This window comes from Ostrea edulis, chromosome 2, assembly GCF_947568905.1.
Source record: "Ostrea edulis chromosome 2, xbOstEdul1.1, whole genome shotgun sequence".
Classification (NCBI taxonomy): Eukaryota; Metazoa; Mollusca; class Bivalvia; order Ostreida; family Ostreidae; genus Ostrea; species Ostrea edulis.
This window is the reverse complement of record NC_079165.1, coordinates 98,042,272-98,057,265: the sequence shown is the minus strand read 5'-3', so window position 1 is coordinate 98,057,265 and position 14,994 is coordinate 98,042,272. Positions and strand designations below refer to the sequence as shown.

The window sequence follows — 14,994 nt, the reverse complement described above, 5'->3', positions numbered from 1 at the left end:
ACTCTGATTATCACACTGTTAAAGTTACATCTCTGTACTCTGATTATCACACTGTTAAAGTTACATCCCTGTACTCTGATTATCACTCTGTTAAAGTTACATCCCTGTACTCTGATTATCACACTGTTAAAGTTACATCCCTGTACTCTGATTATCACTCTGTTAAAGTTACATCTCTGTACTCTGATTATCACTCTGTTAAAGTTACATCTCTGTACTCTGATTATCACTGTTAAAGTTACATCTATGTACTCTGATTATCACACTGTTAAAGTTACATCTCTGTACTCTGATTATCACTGTTAAAGTTACATCTCTGTACTCTGATTATCACTCTGTTAAAGTTACATCTCTGTACTCTGATTATCACACTGTTAAAGTTACATCCCTGTACTCTGATTATCACACTGTTAAAGTTACATCCCTGTACTCTGATTATCACACTGTTAAAGTTACATCTCTGTACTCTGATTATCACTCTGTTAAAGTTACATCTCTGTACTCTGATTATCACTGTTAAAGTTACATCTCTGCACTCTGATTATCACTCTGTTAAAGTTACATCCCTGTACTCTGATTATTATTGTTAAAGTTACATCCCTGTACTCTGATTATCACTGTTAAAGTTACATCTCTGTACTCTGATTATCACACTGTTAAAGTCACATCTCTGTATGATTGCCATGGCTCTTTCCAGGTTACATCCTTGAGGTAGTGTAACATACCTGTACATTATTTTGTACTTCCACACAGGTGAGGACGGGAGTTTCTATTTGTGTTCTACAAAATATGACTGAACTTTATGGAAAGTAAAATAATATTTATTGCTACTCCAGTGTCATACATTCTAATCATATCGTGTTACAGAGATCATGCAGACATGTACACAAAGTGTTTTTTCAGGTACAGCTAGTTCTAAATGCTCAATTACATTTTGTACACCATTTTCTCAACATGGACATCACCTTTGCAATGAAAGGAGTACATGCACCATAAAAATCGATATAAAGTGACTGTTGAAATAACCATTTGTTTGCAAAATAATTAAGATTAGATCCTTTGATCAAGTAGATCGCTACACAGAGCTGAACAAGTTAGCAGATCAAAGGATTTAATATGACTTAGCCGTCTTTGTTTGATTTATTGATGGTTGTATCAAAATGATGTTTTAATTCAGATGTTGCATGGATGTCACATATCAAATACAATATGACAAAAATTTCCTGAGTTCACAAATCAACTTACAACATAAATTCTGCATGCGACTTGAAAAGTGGGACACTATCATACTGCCAGTGGTTTGCGATACTGCAGGTAATTATTACAATCAAATCCAGCATTCTGCTATCATCAATACACAATTTCCGAGGTGCAAAATAACTGTCATGTGAGAAGCAAGATATTTGTGTACACACGCAGTGAAGACAAGAGGAAAAATATCAGTTGCTACCTCATCTCCTGAACTGTGAGCAAAATAAAATTTAGTTTTAAAAAGTTCACAGGTTATCAAGGATAAAATATCCTGGGACAAATAATGACCTTCACTGCCTTCCTTTGTTAAAAAGTTTTGATCGAACAGATTTAATCATATAACATCATTTCCTTATGACCATTCTAATATGTACTCTGGCTGAAATAAAAAGGAATAACTTTTGTAACTTTTCCTCTTTCAATTAATAGTACACACATACCCTGTTCACATGCCAGTGTTCAACAGAATAATGATGTTATTCTACCATAGAAGAGTTGATACCTTGGAAACTGAGTATTCATTTTGCTTTACTGACATCATCGTGGCGAGTCATCAAAATATACCGACAGCACATCACTCAAATAAAATGAACATATGCACTGAGGATCCAAGTTTTAACAAGAACTCCCTCCCTACATGGGATCATCATGAATGTAAAGTTGCCACTGCATACATGATTTAATCATATACAAGTACAATATACAAATTGACACATGTATTATCATAAACTGCACAAAAATGCTACTAGACCCAATTCTTTTATCTTCAATAATTAACAGTATTTGTAAATTTATGTTGTTTAAGAGCTTATGAGCAACACTACATTCAGTAATGATGAGATGAGAACAGTTTTTCATATATACACCATATTTCCCTTTGACCATTTACAAAGTTTGAAATCAATACTTTACCCTTAAGTTTACCTACATGGTCATTTATATATCAACATTGATACAGGATACAAAAAAAATGTCCGTTCCGATTAGCACGAGAAATTAATAATACCAAGTACTGTGACCTATACAATGAACATTCTGCCACAAAGCAAATAGGATAAAATTTATGAAAACTATATCTCATAACAATAATTATGCATATTAAAATACATCGTATTGTTTAAAATTACAATTGCAGACCATCATTCAGGAATACCTTTTCATGGCCAAATACATAATAGTTTATTGAAAATTTACTTACAAATGCAAACATTCCATGTTAAATGATAGATTTTAGGCATTTACATTTAAAGCTAAATAAAAATACCAAAGATTTATTATATGCAAGTGGTTAACATCTGCTGTAATTTGAAACTGCTACTCGCTTTCATTCACTGATCACAAATCAGTATAAATTTAGATCCATCAGGGATTGCACTTACAGTTTCAGCACGTTTGGGTGTATTTATAGCTCACCATATATTATAAAGAGTTGGGTTAGATCGGCGGCTCAGGTAAATCTCAGCAGTAAAACTGTATATTACAGGAATTACAAAACAGCGTGCACCAAAAGGACTTCCCCAAGCAGAGGCAAGCACCAATAAAAACTTGGTCAGGCTAGTACAATGCAGGTCAGCATTAGCTAAGTTTGACTAGTAGAATTTCCGCTCTCTTCCTCTAATTACTGTTGATAAAACTTTTACATTTACTATGTACAACAAATAAAAGCAAATCTAAATCTTGAGTGGAATAGATATAGTTTTGATTTTCCCAATTCTATCCCAGCTGATCTCCATCCATGTTGGTTCTGTTATTATTTATTTGTCATTTCTGCCTACTTTAAACAAACAAGCATGACTAGGGTAGAGGAAAACAAATCTTCACCTGTCGTACAGTATATACTGTATACTGGAATTATCATATATCTAAATGACTGAAAATAAAACTGCCAATTTATTTATCACATTTTTTAGTCTTGCTAGTAAAAAGTGCTTGTAAATTGTTGCCATCACTAATGCAACAGTCTACTTTGGGCTCGAGTTGAAAAAAGATTTTGGTGCACACTGAATTAATCATATCCGCTAAAGAATAAAAAGTGACTACTGAAACATTATGTTACAGTATTTGACTCTTTTTTAATATAATATATACAACAATTTTTCTCTGCAGTTTAATTTTCTTATTTTCACAGTCTGCAAAAACTGTGATATTTGAACAGCAGTAAATATGTGCATATCATTCCTATCACATTTACATGTAGATGCAAAAATTAAAATCAATACTGTGGATCTAAAACTGGGAAAATGGATTTAGACCACAAGAAAAAAAAAAAAAAACTTGTGAAAATAACTAGGAGAGAATTTAAAACTGTATATAGTATATTACACAAACTTTATATATATCTACTTGCATATCTAACTTAGTATACACATGAAGCTGTTAAGGGAAGTATAATTCGATTCAACTAAGTCTCGTTTTGAACATTTTCAATCAATGCATTTGTTCATCACAGATTTCAAATCTACAAGTGAAAATGAGCAAAAAATGGTTCTAAAACAAACATGCAATTCTCTTGAGAGAGCCAATAATAAGACAAAAGTTTGAACTCAACTGCTCCAAGAACCATTCCAAAAACCACATCACTAAAATAATGTCTACCCAGAAGAAGTCTGGAGAGTGAGACCACAAGTGCCCAAAGAACAATGAGTCCAAGGATCGGTGCTTCTAAATTTACTTTCTCCGAAAAGAAGTAAGCTAGCATGATAGCCCTTGAACAATGGCCTGATGGGAAGGAGAAGTTGTCGACAGATACGGTAGCAAACATATCTGATTTGTTAAGGGGTGGTCTCTCTCGCTGGACTAGCATCTTTAGTACTGCAATAATGATGAGATCTCCTATAAGACCTGTAAAGTAATAAAAAACCAAATTTATATGAATTACAAAATAGGAGAGTTGATAAATGCAACAACTATAAACAAAGTGTCATCTTTGATGATCAAAGATTATACTCCTCACCCAGACAAATATCATCTATATAAAGCATGGCAAAGTCTCAGACCCAGTCTTAATGCATTTATTAATACTGTCATTACAGCCTTTCACCAATGTAGTCTTTAACTTTAAAATTATAATTCCACAGGGGCTTGTGTAGAAAAATCAAGACATCCCCCTAAATACATGTACTTAATTTAAATGAAAAACGTTAAGTTTGAACTAAAATGCGTTTAATTCTCTCAAAAAAATCTTTAATCTCGTCATTCAATTTGATGCTTTTACTTTCAACCCTATTTTCAGTTTCTTTAAATTTTTAACGGCACGGAAATTCTTTAATCCATTTAGAATAAATTGACCTCAATATTTTTTTTAAAAATTTCTATTTCATAAGCCCTGCTTTGTTTCATCCCAACGTTTTCCTTTTTTTCTTTCTTGAGACATCTTTTGCTTTCATTGAGGACGAGATTTCATATTTGATTATATAGACATTCCCACACATATGTTTAATAAACACTTTCTTATATTCAATTCAAATGAACTGTTTTGGTGTTTTTTTTAGTGAAAATGAATTCAATAATTCTATTTAACCAAAACATAACTTTACACACATTAACAATGTGTAGATATCGTTGAACATCACTTACGACCGTGACTAATTAGAACTAAAGATAGAGATTGTGTCATCATGCGGTTCAAAATTGCTCGCAAATTATTATTATTATAAACAGTTATTTTTGTTATGAATAAAATATCTTATGATTTAAAGTAAAGTTTCTTAAATTTGTTTATATTTTTAACACGACCAGTCGGACTAGTAAATAAACATTTTACCCGACCGGACCTATCATTTAGTAGTCTCGGTCGGTCGGACGTGCCTTAGTGTCAAACCCTGTATCATTAGTTATAATTCACAGTTGTCAGCTCTTTATACAATATTGGTAGCATAGGGAGCCCGAGGGAAAATCCACAAAGAGGGATAATCAAAATTACTGGTTGAAAGGTGTATCAGAGTAAAAATTTGGACCACAAGGTCATTTATTCGGACAATTGAAAGTTTGATTTGCTTTACTTGGGCAAGTAAGACAAAAAGAATATGTCTATTCCTGGAGAGGAAGTAGGAAGAAGAGAGAGAAAAAAGAGGGATATGGGAGAGACACAGGGACTTCTTATAAATCCATTACGTTCTAAACTTAGATATTTATATAAAGATTGAGAACATAATGGATACGAGATATGGACTGTTCACCTCCCTATGTGTAATCATGTTTTGAAGGCAGTGATTTTCATGAGTAATGCTATTTAGTATTTATATCATAATAGGGGTTGCGAATAAAACTGAATTATGTATTAAATTATCCAATGGTGCTGCACCACAATATCTTACCGATTAACAAATTCATTAGGATTTCTAAATGTTCAGGTTTGTGAACAGATAAAAGCAACACAACAGTTCCCAACAACCACGGGATTCCGTGGCATGATATCTCCAGTAATTTCATTAGGGGTCTTAAACCGCCCATCTGAGAGTTTGGTCTGGCACATATACTGAATTTCTGCGTCAATTGGTAATCTATTGACGAGATCGATCGAGCAAAGGAGTCCATGGATTTCATAATTTTTACATCAGGTGTGTCTTTTCTGTGACCTCCATTTGCACGCCTCTTTCTTCGCTGAATTGCAGACATTGCAATTGGATGCTTGAATATATATGAGCTATAAAGTCATTTCCAATGCGCAACAATTTACCGACTCACCAGCGTGATGCCATATTCAAATTCGGAAGTTGCACATGGAATTGTGGGATATGTTACTATTTATACATATTTGTTTATATTAGTTACAAAATTCATTTCTTTAAAATAATATTTATGGTAATAGTTTTTATATAACATAACATAACTATAGAAATATTATAGTTCTACAAAATTATATGTGAAAAAGAAATATTCAAAGATTTTTTCCACGTGGGTTCACTGTGACGTACAATCACCTCGCAAAGTATTTCGGGAAGCGGGAAATTACAATCGTCTACGGGCGGCTTAATTAAACTATCTCTTCTGCTATTTCCTCTGCAAGGTAAAGACAGAAATCTTTAAAATGGAAGGAAAACCGACTGTTTGCGCAAATATCCCGGAAGAATGGTGTAAACAAACTGCGATCGGTACAGATAACTCGAAAGAAGTTCACCAGAAGATTAGAGTTCTCAACTTTCATGCCAAAATAGAAAAGCATGCAACATCTATTGATGAAAGTTCAGCATCAGTGTTAAAGTACAGAACACCAAATTTTAGGTAACTATAACTTCAGTATTTTCATCAATATAATCAGTCTGACACTGTCTGCTCCCCCCCCCCCCCCCCCCCCCCCCCTTAAATCCGACACTGATCAAGAGATATCACCTATTTGAATATTAAGTGACATCTCAGTGGCGTAGCTTCCATTGAGGCAACCGAGGCAGCTGCCTTGGTAAAAAAAAAAAAACCCACCTTTTACGTTGTTAAAATGTCGATAGCTTCTAGGGGGTTGCGCCCCCCAGACCCCCCTACCTCGGTAATATTCGAACCCAAGCTACGCCTATGGTGACTATCATACATTCAATTTAAAAAAAAATAATAAAAGTGATATCACCTATTCAGTATTGATTAAGAGCATCGAAAATGTTTTTTTTGAACTATGACCAATTGAATATGTATATTACAGTTTGTGATTCATTCATTTGAAAACATTAATTATTGTAGAGTCAGTGCAACAATAGAGATGTCACCAATGAATGACACACAGATGTGGAAAGTAGGCTGGATCCAAGCTTGTACAGACATGATGTTTCATAACACCTATGGGGATGAAGGATTGTAAGTCTATTTCAATTACATGTAGCTGACCTTCAGGTACTGGTCTAAAGCTTAATTTGTAGTGTTTCATTTATTATGTGCAGGGAAAAAAAAGATTACTGTAGGTAGGACATAATTTTCAGGCCTTGAAATTTTAAAGTACACCTTTAATTTCTTTTGCATTCAATACTATACACAATCTAAACCTACATATTGGTAGAATTGGTCACAAATGTTCATTTAATTTTCACCATCCAAACGTTTAAAACTAAGGCAATACCATTTTTACCAATTTTCAAACACCTACGTGTCACGATGTTCAGTAGATGTAAAACATAATACATGTATATATTCAGCTAGGCATTAATAAAAATTGTAAAAGTTCCAATTGTTCTTCATTCCATCTATCAAATAATTTGTTAAACCACCATTTACTGAAAGTTAAAATGGAGTTGGGTTATACCATGAAGGCATTTAATACATGTAATATTCTCCTTTCAGCACAAGCTGGGAGTTTCCAGAACTGACTAGTGGTCAGCAGTCAATGATAAGCGATTGTGATGGTCATCATTATCCTTGGTATGGATCTCGTAATGAGACCGTCATCTTCGAAGGACCATGCAAGATGTACCAGTCAGCTACCATTGCCATGAATGACAACTTCCATCCTCATGTCACATGGAGAAACCCTGCCAATCGCAACCAAACTGTACCCAATCTCACTCATATTTGCAGAAATCAGACATTTTATGTCTGGCTGGTAGCCTGGAATATGTCTGATCACAAGGCATACATTCTGAAGACAGTGCGTTGGAATATGTTCTTAGAAATAGCTGTAGATCCCACCAAGCCCCAGGGTCAAAGAGCCAAGTTGATCAGTAACCCCATTCCAAAACAACCTGATGTGCTGGAAAACAAAATTCCAATACCACGTTGTGCTTTGATGCCTCCAAATGCAAATAGTGCTCAAGTTTTGATCTGGAGACCAAAGAGGGGTCCAGAAGTGCTTATCATTCCCTCAGTGTGGAAGAAAGATAAACCATTGGAGGAACAAGTCATCCGTTTTGACAGCAAGCTTTGCAAGCTGTGATGCAAACATTTTATCATCAGGGCAATTTTCAGTCTGTGATATGCCATTTTAGAATTTTTTTTTCTTTCTATATCATATTCTTTTGTATGAAATTTTTACTGCATGCAGGGCATATATATACTAAAATTTTGATAGCATATATAATAAATAAATTGTGCATGATGTTCACCAGCTCTCTTGTCTAGCTAAGAATACATAGTTCGATGAAAGGTGAAGATAACGAACAGTGATCGATCTCATAACTCCTATAAACAATACAAAATAGAGAGTTGGGCAAACACGGACCCCTGGATATACCAGAGGTGGGATCAGACAAACACGGACCCCTGGATATACCAGAGGTGGGATCAGGTGCCTAGGAGGAGTATAAGTAACCTCTAAGCATGACAAATATAAATAATAACTTCGATCATGAGATGAGAATATTTATTAAACGTAAAGTGACAAAAGAAGTACATATTACAAAAGCACTCCGAGGCTTTATTCAACGCACAAATGTCCATTTTATATGATATTAGACTGTTTCCATAGGTTCAGCCTTTACCGTTGTCTTTACAACGTCAAAAGGAATTTTCTTCACCTCTGTCTTGAGAACTGCAGTTGTTCCCTTCTTGTATCTATATGATCCTTGTCTGAAAGAAAGATGCCCAAAAAACTCATTTCAATTTCACCATAAGTCAAACAAGGCCCACAGGTGGCTGAAAAATATCACTAGCTTCAAGGACATGGACAAATGTACATGTATGTACACAGGGACTAAGCCCATTTTGGGCCTGAACTCTGATACAATATCGAAAGGGATCAACCTATTTAATTTATCTATGCAAGACCAACAAATTACACAAACCACATTTAGTTTCTGATTTTTTTTTTTAGGAATTTGAAGCGAGTGGGTAGTTTTTTTTATGTGAGTCGGACCCCTTTCTATATTTATGGTATCACAGAGTTCGGGCCCAAAACGGGCTTAGCCCCAGTGTGTATGAATAATAATTTTCCTGTTTTGCATATCTAAGCTAAATTCTAATATCCAGTAGCAGTATAAAACAAGATGTTCTTAAAACACAACTGCCCTGAAAATGCCTAGATTGATGAAAGACTAAATACATACATATTATATATGTATAACGTATAAGTGGTATTTTTAGCAAGACACAAATTTAGCTACTTTAAAATTTCAAGGAAGATAGCTATTACCTCCGATATGGAGTAAATAGTTGGCTATATCCAATTTTAGCGACCTCATCACTTTCGCTAATAATGCCAAAATCAAATCCTCGCCAAAAAATTCTGCTTATACGGTATATTACATGTTGCACTACATGACTATTTTGGACCCACCCTAAAGTCAGAACCTTGGGATTGTGAAATCTCAAGTTTTGGTACATCCCTTTCTGCTTTTTGTTAATATGTATTTAGGATTTATATAACTAGTATCATCAAAATGATAAAAGTCTTTCAAATGAGAGACAGTCACTAGGACCATTTTGGCCCCATCCTGGTACCAAAACCCCTACCCTGCCATCATGAAATCAGGGCTATCCGATCCTTCTAAATATCTAAATATCTGAACTCTGTGATACAATATCGAAAGGGATCAACCTATTTAATTTATCTATGCAAGACCAACAAATTACACAAACCACATTTAGTTTCTGTGATACCATAAATATAGAAAGGGGTCTACTCTGACACAGATAAAAAACTAACCACTCGCTTCAAATGCCTAAAAAATCTTAAACTAGGTAAGCTATGCGTAATTTGTCGTTTTCCTTGCATAGATTAATGTTTTAACTACTTGCATGCCAAATTTCAAGTCACTGGTTCTTAAAATAACAAAGATATACGTCATCGTTCTCTCGATTTCACTTGTTTATTTTTACTAGGACATTTACCGGTCCAGGTCACGGAGTCGTTTCTCGCCTATGACAGCAGCGAAATTCAGACTAGTATGGAAGATTTCGGACCTGTCAATTAAATTTAACATCAATTATACGCTACTTACTTCCTCATATTTTAATAATGTTCTTCGTGTAGACGTTACACGACTTATTTTTCCTTAGCAGCATCAACTGTTGACAAGACCTGCCATTTTAATGAATACACTAAATACCCGATAGACGTAAAATCTCAAATACCTTAAAACTGATCAAAACATTATTCTTGTGATATTGCACTTAGAGAAGGAAATTGAACATTATTTCTTTGCTTTTTTAATTTTTTGTTTTTGTTTATTCTATTTCATTTAGATTATTATTACCCACTCCCCCCTTCTTTAAAGTTTTAGACATTTCGGGTATTTAGTGTATTCATTAAAATGGCAGATCTTGTCAACAGTTTATGCTGCTAAGGAAAAATAAGTCGTGTAACGTCTACACGAAGAACATTATCAAAATATGAGGAAGTAAGTAGCGTATAATTGATGTGAAATTTTAATTGACAGGTCCGAAATCTTCCATACTGGTCTGAATTTCGCTGCTGTCATAGGCGAGAAACGACTCCATGACCTGGACCGGTAAATGTCCTAGTAATCGAGAGAACGATGACGTATATCTTTGTTATTTTAAGAACCAGTGACTTGAAATTTGGCATGCAAGTAGTTAAAACATTAATCTATGCAAGGAAAACGACAAATTACGCAAAGCTTACCTAGTTTAAGATTTTTTAGGCATTTGAAGCGAGTGGTTAGTTTTTTATCTGTGTCAGAGTTAGACCCCTTTCTATATTTATGGTATCACAGAGTTCGGGCCCAAAACGGGCTTAGCCCCTGTGATCCATTCACATGTTTCAATAACATTTAAGAAGATGGTATCTAAATGTTTTATACAAGTATATTTTAACACTATGCCAAGTTAGGCTTATTTTAAACGGGTAAAAAAATATGCAGTCAAAACCTCTGCCCCAGGGATTATGAAATTTATGATTTTCGTTGAAGCCTTCCTGCTCTACATGACTATCTGCATTTAGTTTTTCTTTAACAGATGTCTGTAGAGAAAATATTTCTAAAATAAGTCAATTCATGTAACAGTTTTTGCCCCATCCCCAAGGCCTTGTGGGTGCAGGAGTCCCCAAAATTACAATTGTTGTCTCAAAGATGCTTCATTCCAAATTTGAAAAGAATTGGAAGGGTAGTTATCAAGAATGAGTTAAAATGTTCCATTGTTAATGCCTGACAGATGATGTGTAGTGACAGATGCTGATCAATGGCAAAAGATCGCCCGAGTAACCAAGGTGATCAAATAAAATGTTATCATCAACAGAACATTTATAAAAGAGTAGTGGTAGAACAAGAATTAAACTAATAATATGAACATGCACTTCACTGTTAAAGATTTAGTTCACATCATTGGAGATGAATATGAAGGATAATGACTTTACCTTTGTCCTTTGAGATTAGCCTCATCGTAAGGTCTCAGGTATTCCACTTTGTCTTTAGTGATGACACAGACATCTACATTACTTCCTGATCCCAGATCATTAAATATACCAGCAGCTATTGCATCTCTTACAAGTTTTTTTGCCTCCTCTTTCTGTTAAATATTTACATGGAAAAAAAAATCTGCATAAGTAAATCATTACACTGGTATAACTGTAACAAAAGATGTCCTAGCAGCATTTATGCTCTCCACTATGCAGTGGTTTATCAAGTGTTTCAGTTCACATCCATCCACCCCTTTTACCACTTCACAATGGAACTCTTGATGGGGAAATCCACTAAACCATCCTTCAGTCATAGGACCCCCCCCCCCCCCCCCCCCCCCAAGTCTTTAACAAACACTAAATATTGTTTGGCTATATAACAACAATTTACCTCCATGTTTGGCTTGAATCCTCTCTCAAAAACTGCCATTGCTGCTAAAGACCCCGAACCTATAAATACAGAAGATAGTATGACCAAACAGTAAAACAAAGGATGTTAATTTCAACAGTTCACAAATAAAATCAACCAAAATTTCAAACAACAAAATTTGACCTAAATATTTTGTGACAAATGAAATTACATGCATAGGTGGACATAACATCATTAAAATCATTTTGGTAAAAGTATAGCTTTCGACGTACTACTTACCCATAGTCACATAAGGAAGTTTGTCGGTGGATCCATGAGGATATACACTGTATAGATGAGGACCAGTCGAGTCAACACCACCAAGGACCAATGCTGCACTGATGTAGCCCTGGTACCTAAAAGCAGAGCCAAAAAAAAGCCCCACCTAATAAAGCTCTTTCAACACTTTATTTCTATATTACAATCTGATTCTATCTCTACTTCAGAAGTAATTTTTAACATGATCAGTGATTTAATTTCTTTGTTTATGGGTTCAAAGTGTGAGGAATGAGTACTGTAATGAAAAATGTACCAAGTTCTTTATATACCTACGAGTCTAAAATACATCGTATGAAACGATCGTGCTTCATTCGTACCTAAATAACATCTGCTTAAGGAGTCTGTTAGCTGTGCACACCCGTGGTTTTCGTCCTGTGTTCAGTCTGTGAAGCTCCAACTGAGAGGAAATCATTTGAGTGGTCATTTCTGTATCTGCTGCTGTTCCAGCACCACAGCAACTGTTAATGATGAAAATTGTTTTATTATGCATCTATTTTTAAAACAGTCGTTCAACTCACACTCTAAGTACCAGCAACTTCTGAAAGGGAATATGGTAATTGTTTTGGTACATTATGAAACTGTGACCCAAGAAAGAAATTCTTATTGTTCTGAAAATATCCAGATGTCATTAAGTAAAAGAAGCACTGCATGTAAATGGTACCTGTGCTAATCAGAGTAAGACCATGCCTACTTATCAGGTAACCATAGGGTAAAAAAACGGGGTCTTTTAAGAGGTTTTAAATTTTGACTTAATGAAATCATTAAATTCAAAAGAAAAAAAAAGGTTGAATATGAATTCAAGACTACAGAAACTTATGTCTAATTTCCACTATCAAAATTTTGGAAACTTTTTACTGATCAATCAAAGTTGATAGTTGTGGGGGTTTTAAATCCTTTTTTTTTTTTTGGTAACGGAAAAATGGAAGTATATTTTCTAGTGCAATATAAATTTTAGACTGCAGAATGTCTATTAATCTGATGTTTTGCATTTTTTTTTCTATTTTACTTAGTGAAATCATACACATTTCAGAATTCAACAAATTTTAGTTTTTAAAATCATTGATAAAATATTGCAATAATTATCCAACAACTTTTCAATATTTAATAAAAATGAACCTTTAATCCTGTCAGGACAAACATGATTAACATGAAACTATTGATAATTAAAATATTCTCTGTCAGTATGACTGAATAAATAAAGCATGTGACAAAGTCTTCCTTTTAAATAATAAAAATACTACTACAAATTATTTGTTTATATTTCTAAAAAAAAAAAAAAAAAAAAGAAAACTGAAATAAAATTGCACAAAGGGATACATTTCAAACAAACGTTCACAAACTACAATAAATGGATGGACCTACCAAAATACAATAAGAATTTTGGGTTGGAAGCTGCACACAATTTTAAAGTCTAGTGTAACAGAAGATTTTCCTGAGAGTTTATTTTATACTGGGTTGAGGCCTCTGCTGGTGGACTGTTAGTCCCCGAGGGTCTCTACAGCCCAGTACCTAAGTACTTCGTTACTAGCTTGAAAATACGGATGTATATTCAATTGCTGTTCAAAATTAAGGATTATCTCCCTCATGCATAGCTCTGATCCTTGGACAAATTTGACTCCAGTTTTTGGCACTCTGTTTTTCCATTTAGTTCTTACAAGTTTATTGTTATTTCAGCTTGAGCATCACTGAAGAGACATTATTTGTCAAAATACGCATCTGGTGCATCAAAATCGGTACCGTATCAGTTTTACATTATAATCACCAGAGTGACTCACTATATATTATCTGCGATGTAGTGGATTTTGCTGCAGTTTTTGTCTGCCACCACTGTGTCTTCTGTGGCTCTGGTGTCTGCTCCCAGCACAACACCATCCTAAAAGCAATGATACAATACAATAATTTCAGTAATACAATACACATTCAATCAAAGATAATTCGCTTACATTCTTATCATTCTGACTTACCTTGTAAACAACTCCAACAATTGTAGTTCCAGTTTTGTAAGCAGTTGGGGCTTTTATTCCTCGTTCTTCAAACATCTGATTCCTGAAAATAATTAAAGTAACATAAGTTATAAAATTTTCCTGAATTGTTGCACAAAAGAAACAAGAAATGCTTGTAAAACATATATGCCCCCTGTGGTACAAAATTGAAAAGGGTTAAACACAATAATTTAATTGAGTAGTGCCAAACCATATTCAAGATACGGAGCAGGACAATATCTTCCTTTGTCCAGAGTGGATTGACCCTTGACTTTTGACCATGTAACCTAAAAATCAAAAGGGGTCATCTACTCCTTAGGATTTACCAGTATACCAAGTTTGATGTCAATCAAGCAAATGATTCTTAAAATATAGGAGACAATATATTACCATGTCCAGTTTGACCCTTGGCCACACAAACCCAAAATTAATAGGGGGTCATCTACGCTTTATGATTGATGTACCAGTGTACAAAGTTTGATGTCTTTCAAGCAAAAAGTTTGCAAAATATTGAGCAAACAATATCTTCCTAGGTTCAGTTTCACCCTTGACCTAAATGACCATGTGCCCTCAAAATCAATAGGAGTCATCTACTCCTTAGTACCAGTGTACCAAGTCTGATATCTGTCAAGGAAAGGGTTCTCAAGATTTCTCTTCCTATGTTTAGAGTGGATCGATCCTTGATCTTTGACCTCAAAATCAATAGGGGTCTTCTTCTAGATAAAACCAACCTACATATGAAATTTCAAATATCACTATGATCGAGTGAATGGTTCTCAAGAAATTGTGTGGGAAAGATGTGG

General features: G+C 34.5%; 3 protein-coding genes across 3 annotated transcripts; 1 reads left to right on the top strand and 2 right to left on the bottom strand.

The window, feature by feature from the left end:
* Positions 1–805: 805 nt before the first annotated feature.
* LOC125678962 (polyisoprenoid diphosphate/phosphate phosphohydrolase PLPP6-like) lies at positions 806–5,982 on the bottom strand. The gene is made up of 2 exons (XM_048917787.2): positions 5,568–5,982; positions 806–4,092 (listed from the first exon to the last, which is right to left on the bottom strand). The coding sequence occupies exons 1-2, from the start codon at positions 5,866–5,868 to the stop codon at positions 3,710–3,712; spliced, it is 684 nt and encodes a 227-aa protein (XP_048773744.1). The 5' UTR covers positions 5,869–5,982; the 3' UTR covers positions 806–3,709.
* A 191-nt stretch (positions 5,983–6,173) lies between these two features.
* LOC125678960 (protein FAM78B-like) lies at positions 6,174–8,270 on the top strand. The gene is made up of 3 exons (XM_048917785.2): positions 6,174–6,474; positions 6,922–7,035; positions 7,516–8,270. The coding sequence occupies exons 1-3, from the start codon at positions 6,281–6,283 to the stop codon at positions 8,102–8,104; spliced, it is 897 nt and encodes a 298-aa protein (XP_048773742.2). The 5' UTR covers positions 6,174–6,280; the 3' UTR covers positions 8,105–8,270.
* A 245-nt stretch (positions 8,271–8,515) lies between these two features.
* On the bottom strand, positions 8,516–14,994 carry LOC125678961 (proteasome subunit beta type-7-like). The gene is made up of 7 exons (XM_056155699.1): positions 14,174–14,994; positions 13,985–14,082; positions 12,527–12,667; positions 12,171–12,286; positions 11,913–11,971; positions 11,480–11,631; positions 8,516–8,736 (listed from the first exon to the last, which is right to left on the bottom strand). The coding sequence occupies exons 1-7, from the start codon at positions 14,246–14,248 to the stop codon at positions 8,619–8,621; spliced, it is 759 nt and encodes a 252-aa protein (XP_056011674.1). The 5' UTR covers positions 14,249–14,994; the 3' UTR covers positions 8,516–8,618.